Raw genomic sequence first — 18,555 nt, forward strand, 5'->3', positions numbered from 1 at the left:
GGTTTATTCACTGCATGTTTTCTGACACGGGCAGATCATGTCGCTTCGATTAAACCAAAATTAAATATGAAATAAAACAATAAAATATAGACTCATATTTTTTGTTTTTGGTTGGGTGAAGGTAACAAGAATATATATATACGGTAATGGCATTCCATTATAATAATTATATAAAATAGCATTTGCGTTGCAGATTGGCGAAACATAAACGTTACAAAGTCTGAATCCTTTATTTTAAAAAAAATACCCTTTTTTTGTAGGATTTTGACTTTTCATAACGTTTATAGGCCTATATTATATACACAAAATAAACTTTAGAAGGATTTCATTATTTCATTATTCGGGTATCGGGTCCTGAGAGAGAAATGCTGGTCAGTCACCAAAAGTTAGATTGTATTGAAGTTCCATGATTTCTGTCAGATATTCAGATAATGTTTATTTGAAAATGAATAATGTATACGTTCATAGCTTTAAAATAATACTAATACTAATACTAATACTAATACTAATACTAATACTAATACTAATACTAATACTAATACTAATACTAATAATAATAATAATAATAATAATAATGCTACTATAGGCTCACAAATAATAATCTTCAAATGTTGCCATTTTATATAATTTAAAAAATGACCTATATTTGATAGCTTATAATGTGCTGGAGTTAGACATTTCCCCCCACCACAAATATATTAAATTAATTCGTACAAACTTAAAACACATATAGTCAGCTATAAATAAATAAAATCAATAATATATCCATGGTGCCTTAGAGCATGAAGGGAATCTGAGAAATGCACTGAATTCTAGTTCCCAAAGTGGGGGTCTGGGGACCCCCAGGGGTCCTTGAGGGAGTTCCAGGGGGTCCCCAGCTAAATGATATAGTTTGGAACCAAAAGGACCCTTTATGGGTCTGTAACTCTGAGAGTGTACAAATAGAACCGAATGGTTTGGTTCCATTTGTACACTCTCAGAAAAGTGTACAAAAATTAACATTGATTTTACAATATAAACGGGGGGTCCCAGAGATAGAAATAAAATACCATTAAATGGGGGGGTCCGTATAGACTAATGCAGGTCAAACTGGGGGGTCCTTGAAATGAAACGGCTTTAGCATCATTGCAGGCATATCTTTTCAAACGGAGGGGGTCCGCGTGGGATAATTAGTGTCAATTTGGAGGTCCTTGACATAAAAAAAAACGTTGGGAACCAAAAGCTGTTCTGATCCACTTCCAGTAGCTTGACGAGCAGAACAAATAATCCGTCCAGAAAGTCCAAGTGAATGAAGATGAAACGGCCCGTCCTGTCACACACACACACACACACACACACACACACACACACACACACACACACACACACACACACACACACACACACACACCCAGAGCAGCAGCAAGCCAAATCCCATTTGCACTCCACACAACTTATAGAGACGATAAATTATTGCCTTAAAGTCCAGATGTCTAAACATGTTGTAAATTAAAGTCAATTGGATTGTTTCCGTCGTGGAGTGTATATAGCAGTAAGGCCTAAGCGTTTAGTTTGGTTTAGTGACTCCGTCACTTAGAGTCATGTGTTTGGGTTGGACTGGGACGTGTGTGTGGGAGGAGTTGAGTTGAGTTGGTGGGACAGACTTACTCTGGGTTTGGGTTTTGGGGGAAACGAGGCATGTTCTTAATACTGAAAAGTAGGTCTAGGAGCTACAAGGAGGAGAGAACCCTTTCCTTTCCTTTCCGTCGCGTTAGAAGGCGAGGCTGTGCCTTAAAGACGAACATCTCTTTTTGGGGGACGAATTATTTGTCTATAATAATCGCTCAACGTGGCGTGCCTAGGGAGGAAGGAAGGAAGGAAGGAGGAATTAGGGAAGGAGATATACTACTTTTCACGGTGACATGAACTGATCTGAGAAACTATCGCGCAGCGAAGCGAGCGGAGCGACACGCGAGCGATAAGCAAGCGACGGGGATTTTGGGGTGTTTTTTGTTTAATTAAAAAATGATGGACTACATGGACGAGAAGTTCGCCTTGAAAAGCCAGGCGATCATCAAAGGCACAGATTACTACATGGTGGGCCCCGGACCCCCGGTGGGGGGGTCCGTGGACCACGTTGGGGTGATGGAGGGGTGTCTGGTGGAGGGCTCCTACTACGGAACGACCACCACCACCAAGACCTCCTCCTCCTCCTCGCCCAAGTGCGGGTCGCAGCAGGCCTTCGGGCTGCAGAGCAGCGACCACCACGCCCGGTCCTCGCCCTGCGGAGAACACAACGGTGGGTTTAATATAATATATAGGCCGCTTTATACAATTTATACAATTTACAATTTAGCCTAAATTGTAAATTATTTAGGCATTTATCAGACGCTCTTAATCCAGAGCATTTACATTAAGCAAGAACAAAAAGCATGGCAATACATCACATATATAAAAAGTAGTTCATATCATTCAGTTCACAATCATTATGTAAGTTAAGAACGTAACAGTGGAATATCTATATAATTAAACTATGCATATATACTATATAGTGCTAAATCTACATAAAATGCTATCTAAATTATTATTATTATTATGCGTCGCTATAACTTTAGCATGTTGTGTTTGTTTGTTGCCTGACATTGTTTTATATACATATCATAATTATGAGTCCAATGAATTCATATTAAATTATAGCTGAGAAGTTGCTTCTTAAATTATGAGGAAGATATGCAAATTATGGCTGTTCATTTGCATATAAATATAGACATAATAATACAGGTCATATTTTATGTTATAGTCATGATATCTTAATTGTCTTCAAATCGGTCAGTTTAAAAAATAAAATAAGAGAGAGAGAGAGAGAGAGTGTGTGTGTGTGTGTGTGTGTGTGTGTGTGTGTGTGTGTGTGTGTGTGTGTGTGTGTGTGTGTGTGTGTGTGTGTGTGTGTGTGTGTGTGTGTGTGTGTGTATATAATGACACTGTATATAATGACACTATACATATAAACTATAACTAGAACATGTCATTATATAGATATGTTCTAGTTATAGTTTATATGTATAGTGTCATTATATAGATATGTTCTAGTCACGGTCTTAGCTTACGCATGTTTCGCGATAAATGCATTTTGTTACATATGTGATGTATTCCCATGCTTCTTGTTCTTGCCTATTGTAAGTCGCTCTGGATTAAGAGCGTCTGCTAAATGCCTAAATTGTAAATTGTAAATTGTAAATTGTGTGTGTGTGTGTGTCATGTAAGATGTGATTTATTTTATAGTATGCTACAAAATGATTAGCCTACTGTTATGCTTATTATATGCTATTATTCACGTTAATTATTGTTATTATTATAATATTATCATTATTATTATTTTCTGCAGCAAATTACGGAGTTCCGAAGAGCGACGACCAGGACTCTTGCCACCCGGACATGGGGAGGTCAAGCCTGGACAGTTGTTGCAGCGTGAGGGCCTCTCAGTCCCCCGGGGGCTCCGGGGGGGGTCCGGGGGGTCCTCACCACCAGGACATGAAGACCTGCACGGACCACCTGGAGGACCACCTCCTCGGGGACAAGTGCGACAGCAACGTGTCCAGCAGCAAGAAGCGGCGGCACCGCACCACCTTCACCAGCGCGCAGCTGGAGGAGCTGGAGAAGGTGTTCCAGAAGACCCACTACCCGGACGTCTATGTCCGGGAGCAGCTGGCCATGCGGACCGAGCTGACGGAGGCCAGAGTGCAGGTAGAGAGGACTTTAATTAACTTTAATTAATTAGCAACGGTTCGTTTTAAAATTATACTAAACTGTGTATATATAGAGGACTATACTTTAATTAACTTTAATTAATTAGCAACGGTTCGTTTTAAAATTATACTAAACTGTGTATATATAGAGGACTATACTTTAATTAACTTTAATTAATTAGCAACGGTTCGTTTTAAAATTATACTAAACTATAGAGGACTAGACTTTAATTAATTATATATAGAGGACTAGACTTTAATTAATTATTAACGTTTCGTTTTTAAATTATACTAAACTGTGTGTATATATAGAGCAGGACAGGCTACTCTATTTCATTTCATTTATTGTATTAGGTAGGGTTTTATTTTATTTGTTATTTTAGATTAATAAATATATATAGGCTACAACCCTGCATTTTGTGAAATTGTAAATGATAGGGGCGTTTTGAATAATTTCTCCCTTAAAAAAATGGAGAGGGATATGGCAACACTCTTCGAGAGGAATGGTGGGTTATACTTATAGCAGGCCTATAAAAATCCTAAATACCATACGTAAATATAGCTTATTATGCCTATATTTATGCGTGAGTATATATAGGCTAAGAATTTTCGTCAATGGGCATTTTAAACATACATGACTTGAACTCAAATCATTGATTTGGGTAATAGGCTACTATATGCTATACTATTTGCATTACTTCATCAATTAAGGAGTAAATCATTTCAGCTGCGATTATTTTTTTTGCTCAAATTTAGGCTATTTTTCAATTAGGAAAACATCATGTTTTCTTTCATCACCTTTCAGTTTCTGCAGGATGCAGTTCTCAACTTCTCAGGATTCTGTTTCTTTTTTTATTACAAGTATTACATCTGAATGATATCCTGCCGTTTCTAGGTGTGGTTTCAGAACAGAAGAGCGAAGTGGAGGAAGAGGGAACGTTACGGTCAGATGCAGCAAGCTAAGAGTCACTTCGCTGCGACCTACGACCTGTCGGTGTTACCGAGAGCAGACACCTATTCACAGGTACGTTACTACGACCTGTCGGTGTTACCGAGAGCAGACACCTATTCACAGGTTGGTGTTGGAGGACATCTTTATGATTTATGATTAGGCTACTCTGAACCCATTTAGACCTGAGGACGATTCTATACTAATGTCTTCGAAATCATGACAGTTTTCTGATAAACCTCATGTTTCTATGTCAGTGGTGCTCAAACTATTTCATGTCAAGGATCCCCAGAATTATCTGTATTTGGTCGCCGACCCCCATCTGAAAATATGTTGTTCCAGGGCACTCGGTGCCGCGATATGAGCTTGTAGATCTGCTGTTTTTCAATAGCGAAAGTATAACATAATGCTTAAAACACCAAAAGTTCTGTTGTCAATGACAAATGGAACTCCTCTAGTTTCATTTGAAAACTCCTAAATGAAAAGTTCAGACTGTCGCGGTGTGTTGTTGTGAATCAATTAATCATGTGATCCATGCGCAATTAATGGTCGAGAAGTTTGAACAAATCATACAAATGTTTTCCGTCGATGTACAGAGCTGTATATAGCTGTATTGCTGGATCGATGTTTCTATTAAGTTCTCCTAATATATCCTCTATTTCGGTATACCAATGTAGCCCTTATATATTAATTTATTTGTTTTAATCAATTATCAATTGATCAAAATGTCCCGACCTGCCCTCGTCATTAATTAATTATAGCCCATCGTTGTAGATTTAAACACAGATAAGATGCTTTGAACGTTGATTAGGCCGTCGGTGAGGACCGAGGTGTCACCGGATGAATTATATGGATGTTTCTCGGATTTCATGAAGCTAAGGATTTATCTGTGATTTATCTGTGGTCGATTTATCTGTGGTCGCTGCCAGAGAGAGGTCATCCTCAGAGGAGGTGAGAGGAGACGGTAATATGTCTTTAGGCTACTCCCTGCCAGCAATTAGAGATTACAGACTGGAACTACAATATTATATTATAGTTCTCTAGTATATGGGTTTTTAAAAGCGATATATCTTCATGGTTGGAAATCGTTTGGTCGGGGTGTGGTCACAGGGATAAGCTAGCTTGTGTCGTGTGTGTGTGTGTGTGTGTGTGTGTGTGTGCGCGCGTGTGTAGTGTGCGTGTGTGTTGCGTGCGTGTGTGCGTGTGTGAAGGTATAATCTTCCAAGAGTCCAGACAAATTAATTAGAGAATTGTATATCAGTATATAGACCTATCATGGCCAGTATTATAATTTATATCATGGGTGAAAAAAAAATCACATTGTAATTCTGTTAGATTGTCTTGTTTACTCCATCATGTGTTTCTTGTGTAGAAACACATGGATGTTTTTCCCCCATAGCTTTTTTTCCTCCATAATGTTGATGCCGGGACGTGTAGAGAGTAGGTTAGAGGGGCAGGGGCTGAAATCCCGTAAGAGGGCACTTTTGGACAAAAATAGCGAAAATTAGCTGATCTACAAGCTCACAACGCGTCGCCCTGCGACGCGTTGTGAGCTTGTAGATCAGCTATTTTCGGTGGCGCAACCCAACACTCTTTAGCTATAGTGGAGATGCGGTGTGTTCGTAACAAATTTGTTCAAAGCAAAATGCTGCGTTCAAGTTCAGGAGACTTCGGAGAAAAGCTATTCTCCTGAATGCTGCCTTCCAGCATGGCATGGAAAGGAGAGGAGAGGAGAGCATTTACATTTCTTTCACCATGTAGTAAATGCTGCATTCATTCGTGGTCTGGAGAGGGCAGTTGTTTTACAGACGGGTAAAAGGGCAGTTGTTTTACAGACGGGTAAAAGGGCAGTTGTTTTACCGACGGGTAAAAGGGCAGTTGTTTTACAGACGGGTAAAAGGGCAGTTGTTTTACAGACGGGTAAAAGGGCAGTTGTTTTACAGACGGGTAAAAGGGCAGTTGTTTTACACACGGGTAAAAGGGCAGTTGTTTTACAGACGGGTAAAAGGGCAGTTGTTTTACACACGGGTAAAAGGGCAGTTGTTTTACAGACGGGTAAAAGGGCAGTTGTTTTACAGACGGGTAAAAGGGCAGTTGTTTTACAGACGGGTAAAAGGGCAGTTGTTTTACAGACGGGTAAAAGGGCAGTTGTTTTACAGACGGGTAAAAGGGCAGTTGTTTTACAGACGGGTAAAAGGGCAGTTGTTTTACAGACGGGTAAAAGGGCAGTTGTTTTACAGACGGGTAAAAGGGCAGTTGTTTTACAGACGGGTAAAAGGGCAGTTGTTTTACACACGGGTAAAAGGGCAGTTGTTTTACAGACGGGTAAAAGGGCAGTTGTTTTACACACGGGTAAAAGGGCAGTTGTTTTACAGACGGGTAAAAGGGCAGTTGTTTTACAGACGGGTAAAAGGGCAGTTGTTTTACAGACGGGTAAAAGGGCAGTTGTTTTACAGACGGGTAAAAGGGCAGTTGTTTTACAGACGGGTAAAAGGGCAGTTGTTTTACAGACGGGTAAAAGGGCAGTTGTTTTACAGACGGGTAAAAGGGCAGTTGTTTTACAGACAGGGTAAAAGGGCAGTTGTTTTACAGACGGATAAAAGGGCAGTTGTTTTACAGATGGGTAAAAGGGCAGTTGTTTTACAGACGGGTAAAAGGGCAGTTGTTTTACAGACGGGTAAAAGGGCAGTTGTTTTACAGACGGGTAAGGGCAGGGGCTGAAGCCCCCTTTGATGTCTATGTGTGCACGTCCCTGCTCTTAACGCTTGAGCGTTGTTGTCCTCTGATCCTGTTTTATTTATTTTTTATTTTATTACCTTTGTGAGTATATTTATATTGTCGGCTCCTTTTTTGCCTGGAATGGACATTTTTACCATGCAAACTTCCTCCTATATAATTTCGTCGACTAATGCTATGACAAAAAAATGTTCGTCGACTACATTTTTTCACTGGCGGAAACTAAATGGAAACTATAAATGAAAACTAAGCTATGATGACTAAAACTATGAGAGTAAATATACTGACAATTTTGTCGACAAATAAAAACTAGACTAAAATGTTAGGAAGGGACTAGTGGACAAGAGATCCACTATAAGTCATTTTACACTTGGTTGCATGCTGAAAATTGCCGATCTACAAGCTCACAACGCGTCGCAGCGCGACGCGTTGTGAGCTTGTAGATCGGCTATTTTCAGCAAGTGTAAAATTTGTCATTACGACGGCAAAACATTTTTTAGTTGAATAAATGAACTGCAGATTTAGTCGACTAAAATCTTTAGAAATGTAGTAGACTAACATTCCGGGTGACATAACATATGATTAAAACTAGACAAAAGTTTCATTCCAAAGACTATAATGATGACTAAACTAAAATAGACATTTGCTGCCAAAAACAACATACTGCATGTCGAGGCGATGAACACGGCTCTAAGTTGACCAAATCGTATCGACTAACACATGATACAGTGTATCATTGTTTTTGATATGATTGATTTGATTGATATGATTGTTTTTGCGTCAGAGTATCTGATGAGCTGGTCTGTGGCTGAATAGTGGAATTGATGGTGGAATATCCTATTATTGTTTTAAAAACACATTCTGGACGGGAACACCTTTTGGTGTTTTAAGCATTATTATGTTATACTTCATCTCTTGAAAAATAGCGGATCTACAAGCTCGTAGCGCGGCACTACGAGCTTGTAGATCTGCTATTTTTGAAAAATCGTGAAAATGTGGCGGAAATCGTTGAACATATATTCCTTCAGAGCGAACGTTTTTAACTCAAATCTTTGCTTCTGGGGGGTCCCTGAAACTACATATTTTAAGATGGGGGTCGGCGGCCAAATACAGATAATTCTGGGGGTCCTTGTCATGATAAAGGTTAAGAACCACTGACACAGAAACATGTGGGTTTTTCAGAAAACTGTCAGGATTTTTGTTGAATCGTCCTCAGGTCTGACAGGCTAAAGTCAAAAAGTTGCCAAAAAGTTGTGTGTCTGCAATCGTTTGAGGCGAGCGTTCTGCATGGTATTCCTGTGAGGGACGTAATTACGTGCTTTTCTGGGTCAAACATGGGCGCTGTATTCTGATCAGTCACTGACTGACGGCATCGGTAAAATACAGTTGATTCTCATCGCTACACACAGCCATGATCCGTCATGCTCCAGATATTTGTGCCGTGACTAGTATAGCTAACTGTCACATGAAGAGCTTTGTTCTTTAACAAACCATGATTGAGTTGTGGTATTTAGGCCACTAAACAGATCCGAAAGCAAACCTTTTTTATTTTGTCAGTTCGCTGACGTGGATATCCTTTTGTGTCGTCTGTGTTTCTGTCTATATGTGATGCAACATTGTCTGTTTTTAATGGACTATACTGCGGGGGGAGGGGGGGGACGACGACAAAAGGTTTATCATGACATTTGTGAAAAATATAGTTCATGGTTCTCCATCTCCTTCCAAAATGTCACTGCCCTGTCCGTGAATAGTTACTTCTCAGACTGTTGATTGTAAGGAGGAACTCAATGAGATAGTATATCTCTGCTGTCGGGAGGAAACCTCATAACTCCAAAATGTTCATTTTTCAGGAAATGAAAAATATAAAATGTTCAGGGAATTAAGAAAACCTTATATTTTTAAAACAAAGCAATACAGCCTCATCAAAGTTGGTGTTGTAACTTTATATATTGTCAATTACTTCCATGAGAGATGGGAGAGCTGGTGGAGTTAGTTGCTATAGCAGACATTTTGAGGGTCCATTGGTTCAATATTTTCGAAACAACACACAGACATAAAGGGTCTGTGGGTTGTGAGAAAAGTACATGTGCATCATTGTATGAATCCATTCAGGATTCAGAAGTACGGGAACCCCTTTTGGTGTTTTAACCATTATTTTTAAACTTTTGCTATTCAAAAATAGCAGATCTACAAGCTATGAGCTTGTAGATCGCAGCCAATTACATATACTTTTTGGGGTCCTTGACATGAAATAGTTTGAGACACAGAAACATAGGGTTTTTCAGTAAACTGTCAGGATTTAGAAGACATTTCGTAGAATCGTCGTCAGGTCTAAATGGGGTTAATTACAGTATTAATCGCAGCATGTGGTTCTCGTTAGAGGAGGTCCATTATTAGCTCGTTTCACCTAATTTGAACCTCACAGACTCACTGAAACACTCATTTAATCTACAATTTGGCGTTTGGACTTTTTGGCCACAGTGTATCCAAAAGTCTCAAAGTAAACAAATGTAATCATGAATTATTGGCCGTATTGTAATTATAACCATGTATTATGTTGAGAGATTATATATGTTCTGTTATCCTATATATACTGTAAAGCTACGTTCTACAGTTAGAAGTTAGAACACAACTGACTGTAATATTTACAATATGTTGTAACTAAGGGATGTCCCGATTTTTATCGATCCGATATTTATATTCTTATATAACACGTTTATCTTATGCCATATCACAATAGTTACAATATCCAAAATCACAGATAATATCCAGTCTCATATCATCATATGGATATAATATTGATGATGTCCCGATCATGATTATTTTGCTCTCGATCCAATTCCGATCATTTGAAAATGTCGTGATCGGCCCCGATTTCCGATCCCGCGATGGGATCGGGACAACGCTATAGTTGTAACATATTGTAAAAATGACAGAACAATAAGTTACCGTATATTTTTATTGCATACGTTACAGTTACAGTGTATTGGGGGGGGGGGGGGGGGGGGGGGTCGTGCTTATGACAACATGCATGGCTTCACATGTCATGTCATGTCTTTGATTTGATTTGATTTTCATTTAGCTTTTTTAGTAAAGAGCGATACATTTAAGCATACAAATAAAAAAGGGAAAGTGCCAGGAGGAGTCAAGAAGCCGATCCTGTACGCCAGGGACCACCATAAGAGATGATTTTTACGTCTCTAGCATTTTAATTTGAAGGACCCCCAGTTTGACATGCATTAGTCTACGGACCCCTAATTTATATTGTAAAATCAATGTTAATTTAACTCTGAGAGTGTACAAAGGGAACCAAATGGACCCGTTAGGGTCCATTTGGTTCCATTTGTAGATTGTAGATCTTGCTTGTAGCTTGTAGATCTTTTGAAAAAAATCTTTAAGAAATGTGGCGCAAATCTTTGAATATATATTCTTTCAGAGCAAACGTTTTTAACTCAAATCTTTGGGTTCATTTTCAGATGGGGGTCGGCGGCCAATTACATATAATTTTCGGGGTCCTTGACATGAAAATGTTTCAGAACCAACTGATATAGCAACATGATTTAGAAGACATTTGTAGAATTGTGTATAGTGTCAGTCCTATAAAAGTGTGTTAACCTGACCCCCCCTTCCTCCCCCTTCCAGATCCCTAACCAGCTGTGGGCCAGCGCGTCTCCTGGAGGCTCCGTGGTCTCATCCTGCATGCTGCCCCGCGGCCCCTCCCCCTGCGTCGCCACCTACTCCCCCTCCCCCCGCGGCGGTGGCGTTGTGGGCGGAGCCACGGTGGGTGGCTCCTCCTCCTCCTCCTCTGCGGCGGTGGACCAATACGTGGCGGCGGCGGCGGCCGCCGGCTTCCCCCCCCACGGCGGCCAGCAGAACCACCAGTTCCAACACGTCTCCCTCAACAACTTCTTCGGCGCCACCGCGGACTCCCTGCTGGCGGGGGGGGTGGGGCCGCCGCCGGGCCCCGCCCCCAGCGGTCTGAACCACCACCACCACACCCCCCACGCCCACCCCCACCTCGCCGCCTTCGAGACCAAGCCCGAGTTCGAGAGGCGGTCGTCCAGCATCGCCGTGCTGAGGATGAAGGCCAAGGAGCACACGGCCAACATCTCCTGGGCTATGTGATTATTGATGGACCCGTGTGTGTGTGTGTGTGTGTGTGTGTGTGTGTGTGTGCGTGTGTGTGTCGTGCTGTGTGTGTGTGTGTGTGCGTGTGTGTGCGTGCATGCGTGTGCGCACAACACCGTGCAGCAAAGCGTACAAAGAGGCATCATGCCCGCAAAGCCACCCCTGTTCCCCCCAGTACCGCTTTCATACGCCCGGTTCTGAAACCTGGACTGTGGATCCATGGGATCAGAACAACACCAGACACCAGAAGACTCACAAATATAGGAGAAGAAGGTCAGCATCGGACACGATGGACAACCACAAGCACGTGTGTGTGTGTGTGCGTGTGTGTGTGGTTGCGTGCGTAGTTGTGTGCATGGTTGCGTGGTTGCGTGGGTGGTTGCGTGCGTGCGTGCGTGCGTGCGTGCGTGCGTGCGTGCGTGCGTGTGAGAATCCTCGACTCAACACCCGAAGGACGTATTTTGCTCTCTAAGCAAAAAACAAACACAAACACGGACTGAGTGCACAGTAGTGCATGTGGTCCTCGTGCACAGTAGTGCATGTGGTCCTCGTGCACAGTAGTGCATAATGTGGTCCTCGGTTCCTGTCATGGCTGAATGTGTTCATCCAAACTCTTCACATGAGGAAGGTTCATCTCTGTACTGTACTGTACTGTACTGTACTGTACTGTACTGTACTGTACTGTACTGTACTGTACTGTACTGTACTGTACTGTACTGTACTGTACAGGGCTGGGATTCATATTCCTTCACTTCCACGTGCGTCGTTGTGTCGTGTTGTGTGTGAAACAGTGAATGCCACTTTTCGCTCATAAATTCAAGTGTACAGAAGTATATGAGCATCCCAGCCTCAATGTGTGTGTGTGTGTGTGTTTGTGTGAAGTGCGTGGCGTGCGTGCGTGCGTGCGTGCGTGCGTGCGTGCGTGCGTGCTTGACGAGTTCCTCGTGCTTGAGAAAAAACGAGACTGAATATACTGTTGTCTGTCAGCGGTAAATGGTAAATGGTGCATTTAGCACCTTTATCCAAGGCGCTTTACATAGTGCATTACATTCACCCATTCATACACCGATTGCGGTGGAAGCCATGCAAGGCACCAACCAGCACATCGGGAGCAATTTGGGGTTCAGTGTCTTGCTCAAGGACATGTAGACAGGAGGAGGAGCCGGGATTGGAACCGCCGACCCATGGATCATTGGACGACCTGCTCTACCTCCTGAGCCACAGTTGCCCCCGGTGACAGCCATGTCACCGGGGACAGCCATGTTGTCACAGAGGATCGACTGGTGACTCGAGGTTACTCTCCCCCCAAGCAGCACGGAGCTGCTTTGAGACAAACAAATCTATATGACATACTAACAGGTCTTTCTTTGTGCTTTGCAGCAAAGCTCTGCTTCATGTTCTCTGGTTGTGTTTCCAGAACAATAAGCAGTGGTGGCAGTTTTTTTTGTTTTGTTTGTTTTAGTATTTGTATTGTAAATCTATGGAATGAAAACATATAATAAACCAGCGTGGATTTATTTAAGCATAATTTGACTTGATTTATTCCTGATGTGAGATTCAAATTTTCACTTCTATTTGGTTGTATTTTTAATAATACCTTTTTTAAAGATAGAGGGTATCTTTAGTATTTTATGTTGATAAGACATTATGCAATTATTATTATTATTTTATTTGTACAAAGAGCAAATTAGCTAATGGAAAATATTGCTAATTTGAATGATTTTGAATGACATAGTCCTAAAGAGCATGTAATTGTCAACACACCACACAGTTAGTTATTTGGCTCCAGATGCTTCTGAACAGAAACAGTATTAACAGCAGAAACGGACTCAACATTTATACACAAGTAACGTCATGTACAAAATCCCATGGATTTGTCTAATCCAGTGCTTCCCAAAGTGGGGTCTGGGGACCCAGGGGTCCTTGAGGGAGTTCCAGGGGGTCCCAAGCTAAATGATAGTTTGGAACGAAATGGACCCTAATGGGTCTGTAACTCTGAGGGCGTACAAATGGAACCAAATGGACCCTTATGGGTCTAACTCTGAGAGTGTACAAATGGAACCAAATGGACCCTAAATTTGTACACCCTTGGGAAGTTATATTAACAATGATTTTACAATATAAATTGGGGGTCCCAAGAGATAGAAAAACCATTAAAATAAAAAGTGCGTTGCAAAATCATGGAATAAAAATGATAAAGTAAAAAAAACAACAACAAAAAAGCTGTGCGTGTCAGAGAGGTTGTGGAGTCTGTCGGCTATTCAACATGTTGTTATTGTAATACTTTTTAGCAAAAGGCCGATGCACACCTCAAGGCTATTGACAGGTGCGTAGGGCAATAAAGCATACTTAAAAGGGTATCTTTGAAAAACAAAGAAGGGTCCCGCACACTGTCAGAAAACGTTTCGGTCTATTCGACCTCCATTCGTCTGTCCTGATGGAGGTCGAATAGACCGAAACGTTGAATAAAGAGCAACATTTTTGGCCAGTTTTCTGACCCTTCTTTGTTTTTCAAAGATACCCTTTTAGTTATTGTAATACTTCAAATGACGGTGAGTCCTATTCTCCATATGCAGACCCGCTATCTTACCATATAAGGTAATGTCAAGGTGCTAACAAGGTGCAACTTCCCATAGACAGCCCATTCACCAAAACAGTAAAGTCCTGTCTGATTGTATTAAACAACGTCAAACTCACCAACATTGCAGCTGTACGAAAAGCTTGAATTATTCTCTTTCTATCCTTTCTAAGTGTTTGTTTCATACAAATCCACCGTAGGCATGTTATGAGCTACTTTGTGTCCTTGCAGGAGATTATTGAGTGGTGCAACCACTCCAAGGAACAGCAATGTCCGTGTTAACCTATGTTTGTGTGTGACTATGTTTGTGTGTGACTCATGTGTGACTCATGAGTACCAGTAGGGGCACTGTTGTGCCAGAAACAGAGAGAGAGAGATAGTGCTGCACTGTTGCCTGCTAATGAGAGGGAGAGATGCATTATTATTGAAATGTAGAATATAGATACATTGATATTCTGGTAGAATCTAAAGCAGAAACAGCATCAAAGTTACAAGAAAAACACTTAACAGGTCAAAATGGGCAGATATTTTACAGCCCAAATCAGACTTGAATGATTGACAGCTGACATGACGCGTCAAAATCTCTCAGCCCCAGAGCCAATGAGAGGGCTCTGCTCAGCCCTAAGGCCCGCCTCTAGGCCGTGAGGTCACTGGCTTTTGCACCAATCACAGCGCCCGCTAGTGTGTGTGTTTATGATGTGAAGGAATGGCGGTGGAAGTGGAGGTTTTTTAAATCAAACAAGTCTATTTATTTACTTTATAATCCGTGTTGTCCCATAGCCTGGAGGGAGACATGGAGTTCAGAGACTGGGGGCAGAAATAATAGCACTTTTAAAAGTTATACCACCAAAAATATCACACATTTATGGATAAAACACAAGGAAAGACAGTGTTGTGTTTGGAAGTCTTGCTCCTGAGTCCTGACTGGGACACCTGATTGGACCACAGAATAAAGGTATTTAATTATTGTGGTTTTGCTTCATTTTATCTCACAGAGTTAAGAAACATGGTTTAGGCTCGACCTCTCATTAGAGAGACGAGAGAGGCTGTGCGTTTGTGTTTTGATTTGTTTCGGTGCGCGTGCGTGCGCGCATGCATGCGGTGTGTGTGCGTGTGTGTGTGCGTGCCTTGCTTGCGTCTTTTATTTAATGTTGGTGCTGCTTGATTGCGCCAGTTGCGTGTGTGTTTGATTCGTCTCCCTCTGTGTGTGTGTGTGTGTGTGTGTGTGTGTGTGTGTGTGTGTGTGTGCGCGCGTGCGTGCGTGAGGTCTACTGCAGACCAGTGGTTCTCAAAGTGTGGTCCGGGGACCCCCAGGGGTCCTTGAGGGAGTTCCAGGGGGTCCCCAGCTAAATGATAGTTTGGAACCTAAAATGGACCCTTATGGGTCCGTAACTCTGAGAGTGTACAACATGTACAATGTACATTTTGTACACTCTCTGAGTTAAATTAACATTGATTTTACAATATAAATTGGGGGTCCCAGAGATATAAATGCCATTAAATGGGGGGTCCGTAGACTAATGCATGTCAAACTGGGGGTCCCTGAAATTAAACTATAGAGCTAGAGCCGTAACAATCTTCTTATGGGGGTTCCCTGGCATTATCTCTTCAAATGGGGGTCCGTGGGCTAATTGGTGTCAACGTGGGGGTCCACAGCTGGAGGAGGGGCTGAGTGTCAGTAGGCTGGGCTGGACCACTGAGCTGCTTTACACCTCAAGATGACTCCAAGCTTTTTATTAGTTGGTTCTGGGCTTATATTTTGTTTAAAAAGTGCATGCTATTGTTGCTATTATGTTTAGAGTGGTGCAACCACTCCTATAGACAGCTCAGGTGTGTGTGCGTGTGTGTGTGTGTCTGGGTCCCTGTGTCCGAGCACGAAAATAGCGTTAGCCTTTGTTCACCACCAAGTGTCACTGTTGCACAGCCTAAAGGCCTGCAGCCTTAACGTTGTTTAATACAAGCAGATTGGATGAGTGGGGAGTCAATGGAGGGTGTTGCAACTCTAGATTCATCCCATTATGAAACAAGTTGCACATTGTGGCTAAGGCCTATAGTAATGTCATTGCTGTAGTTTGATTTGTGATTTAATTGGCTGTGTTCCATTCGATATCCTCCTATCACAGCAGCTCACACATCTCGCTGCTGTGTTTGCACATTGTTGTACTTCGACCAGCAGATATGGGAGTTTTTAAGTGGTGCAACCACTTCCTTCAGTACCTTTGTGTGTGCCTGGCTGGCTGGCTGGCTGGCTACCTGGGTCTGAGCATGGAAATAGCATTTGGTTGGTTTTCACAACCAAGTGTCACTGCCTAACACACATAGATATTAACTGTATGATTTCAGGTGTATCAGTACAGTATATCCGTGGGTGATTGTAATCTGTGGGAAGTATGGCCCTCATTTATCAACGCGGTGTATACCCATATTTGGCCAAATACATATAATTCTAGTGGTTCTTGACATGAAATAGTTTGAGGATCACAGAAACAGGTTTTTTTCAGAAAACTGTCATGATTTAGAAGACATTTTGTAGAATCTGGTCTCAGGTCGAAATGAGTTTCGTAAAACATTGGAGTAGTTTTTGCTACACACACGCGCACACGCACGTACACACACGCACACGCATACACACGCACACGCACGCACACACAGAGCAGTATAGAACGTTCGTTCTCATGGAAACGGAGCATGTCCTCAGTGGTCGGTCGGTGACATCATGCTTTTGTTTTACTTTCTGAGGTCATTCTCCTGTGCTGCGCCTGTGTGTGTGTGTGTGTGTGTGTGTGTGTGTGTGTGTGTGTGTGTGTGTGTGTGTGTGTGTGTGTGTGTGTGTGTGTGTGTGTGTGTGTGTGTGTGTGTGTGTGTGTGTGTGTGTGTGTGTGTGTGTGTGTGTGTGTGTGTTGCACTGCGGTGGATAGCATCTCAGGCAGAGCTGTCTGTCTGTCCAGTGTGTGTGTGTGTAGGGTGAGCTGTCTGTCTGTCTGTCCAGTGTGTGTGTGTGTGTGTAGGGTGAGCTGTCTGTCTGTCTGTCCAGGAATGCGACGGCTGATTGAATTAAGGGTCGTAACGCGTGTCAGATGGCAACCGACCGCGTGCTTGTGTTTTCTTAGAGGGGAACTTCCTTCCTGTCTGGTGTCATTAAAATGCCCATGCAGCTCAAGGGCCTTATCTGTCTGCATCGACTCGTTACTTACGTTGGTCACTAAGGGTCAATAACGGGCTTAATCCATTTAGACCTGAGGACGATTCTACAAATGTCTTCTAAATCCTGACAGTTTTCGGAAAACCCCCATGTTTCTATGTCAGTGGTTCTCAAACTATTTCATGTTAAGGAACCCCACAAATATATGTATTTGGCCGCCGACCCCCACCTGAAAATATGTTGTTCCAGGGACCCCCCCCCCCCCCCCCCCCCCCCCAGAAGCAAAGATTTGAGTTAAAAACGTTCGCTCTGAAAGAATATACATTCAAAGATTTGTGCCGCATTTTCACAGGGTTTTTTAAAAAATAGCAGACCTAGCGTGCCACTCGGTGGCGCGTTATGAGCTTGTAGGCCTGCTATTTTTCAATAGCTAAAGTATAACATAATGCTTTAAACCCAAAAGAGGTTCTCGCCCAGAATGGGTTCTCACTATGGGTCAATAACTAGCTTTAATTCTAACTATAGGACACTTGAACGATGCCACTCATGTCATGTGGTTTAGTTAACTTCTATATGCATGGCGGTGTCAATCACATGATGCCACGACAGGTCAACAATCTGTGGAAATAAGCGATAATAATATTCTATATTGTCTATTTGTCCTGTGGTTTTCAGTCACCACCTCATTCACACCTATATACTGTACTGTAGGCTATATGTAATTGTCTCCACCAGGCCGAAGGCATGGGGAGAGAGTATGTTTTGCACTCCGTCCGTGTGTGTGTGTGTCCTTCCGTCCGTCCGTCCGTCCGTCCTTCCGTCCGTCCTTCCGTCCGTCCGTTACCAGCTAATCTCCGGCACCGTTGGCCCGATCAATGCCAAACTTTGCACACACACTCCCTGGATGCCAACGATGAACCTCTGCCCCACATTTTCCAGAACGGCCTGTTATAGCGCCACCATGAGGCAGCTTTTCACATTGTTTACCTAAAACTGCACAGATCTGCGTGATACGTTGCATGCACACTCCCTAGAGGCCAAGGACAAACCTTTGACCTGCATTTTCCGCATCTGCCTTTTATAGCGCCACCAGGAGGCTGACTTTTGTAAAACAATTTTTTTTATATTACTCCTCCAGATTCTGTCCAAAAATCTCACAAATCGTTACACAGTATCTCTATGGTCATGTGCTCAAGTCGGATCTGTCCGATATTTCATATTCCATCCTAATTGGCTATAATTGGCTTTCAGTTTGCAAGATTGCCCCGTTTTGAACAAAAGCCTCAAATCATGAACG

The 18,555-nt window shown here is 42.3% G+C and overlaps 1 protein-coding gene across 1 annotated transcript; it reads left to right on the forward strand.

The window, feature by feature from the left end:
• Positions 1-2,004: 2,004 nt before the first annotated feature.
• On the forward strand, positions 2,005-11,535 carry LOC306918581 (ALX homeobox protein 1-like; the record flags this gene model as incomplete). The annotated part of the gene is made up of 4 exons (XM_079531473.1): positions 2,005-2,278; positions 3,365-3,723; positions 4,621-4,749; positions 11,053-11,535. The coding sequence occupies 4 exons, from the start codon at positions 2,005-2,007 to the stop codon at positions 11,533-11,535; spliced, it is 1,245 nt and encodes a 414-aa protein (XP_079387599.1).
• Positions 11,536-18,555: the final 7,020 nt, after the last annotated feature.

Source organism: Electrona antarctica (genome assembly GCF_951216825.1).
Source record: "Electrona antarctica genome assembly, contig: scaffold_114, whole genome shotgun sequence".
Taxonomy (NCBI): domain Eukaryota; kingdom Metazoa; phylum Chordata; class Actinopteri; order Myctophiformes; family Myctophidae; genus Electrona; species Electrona antarctica.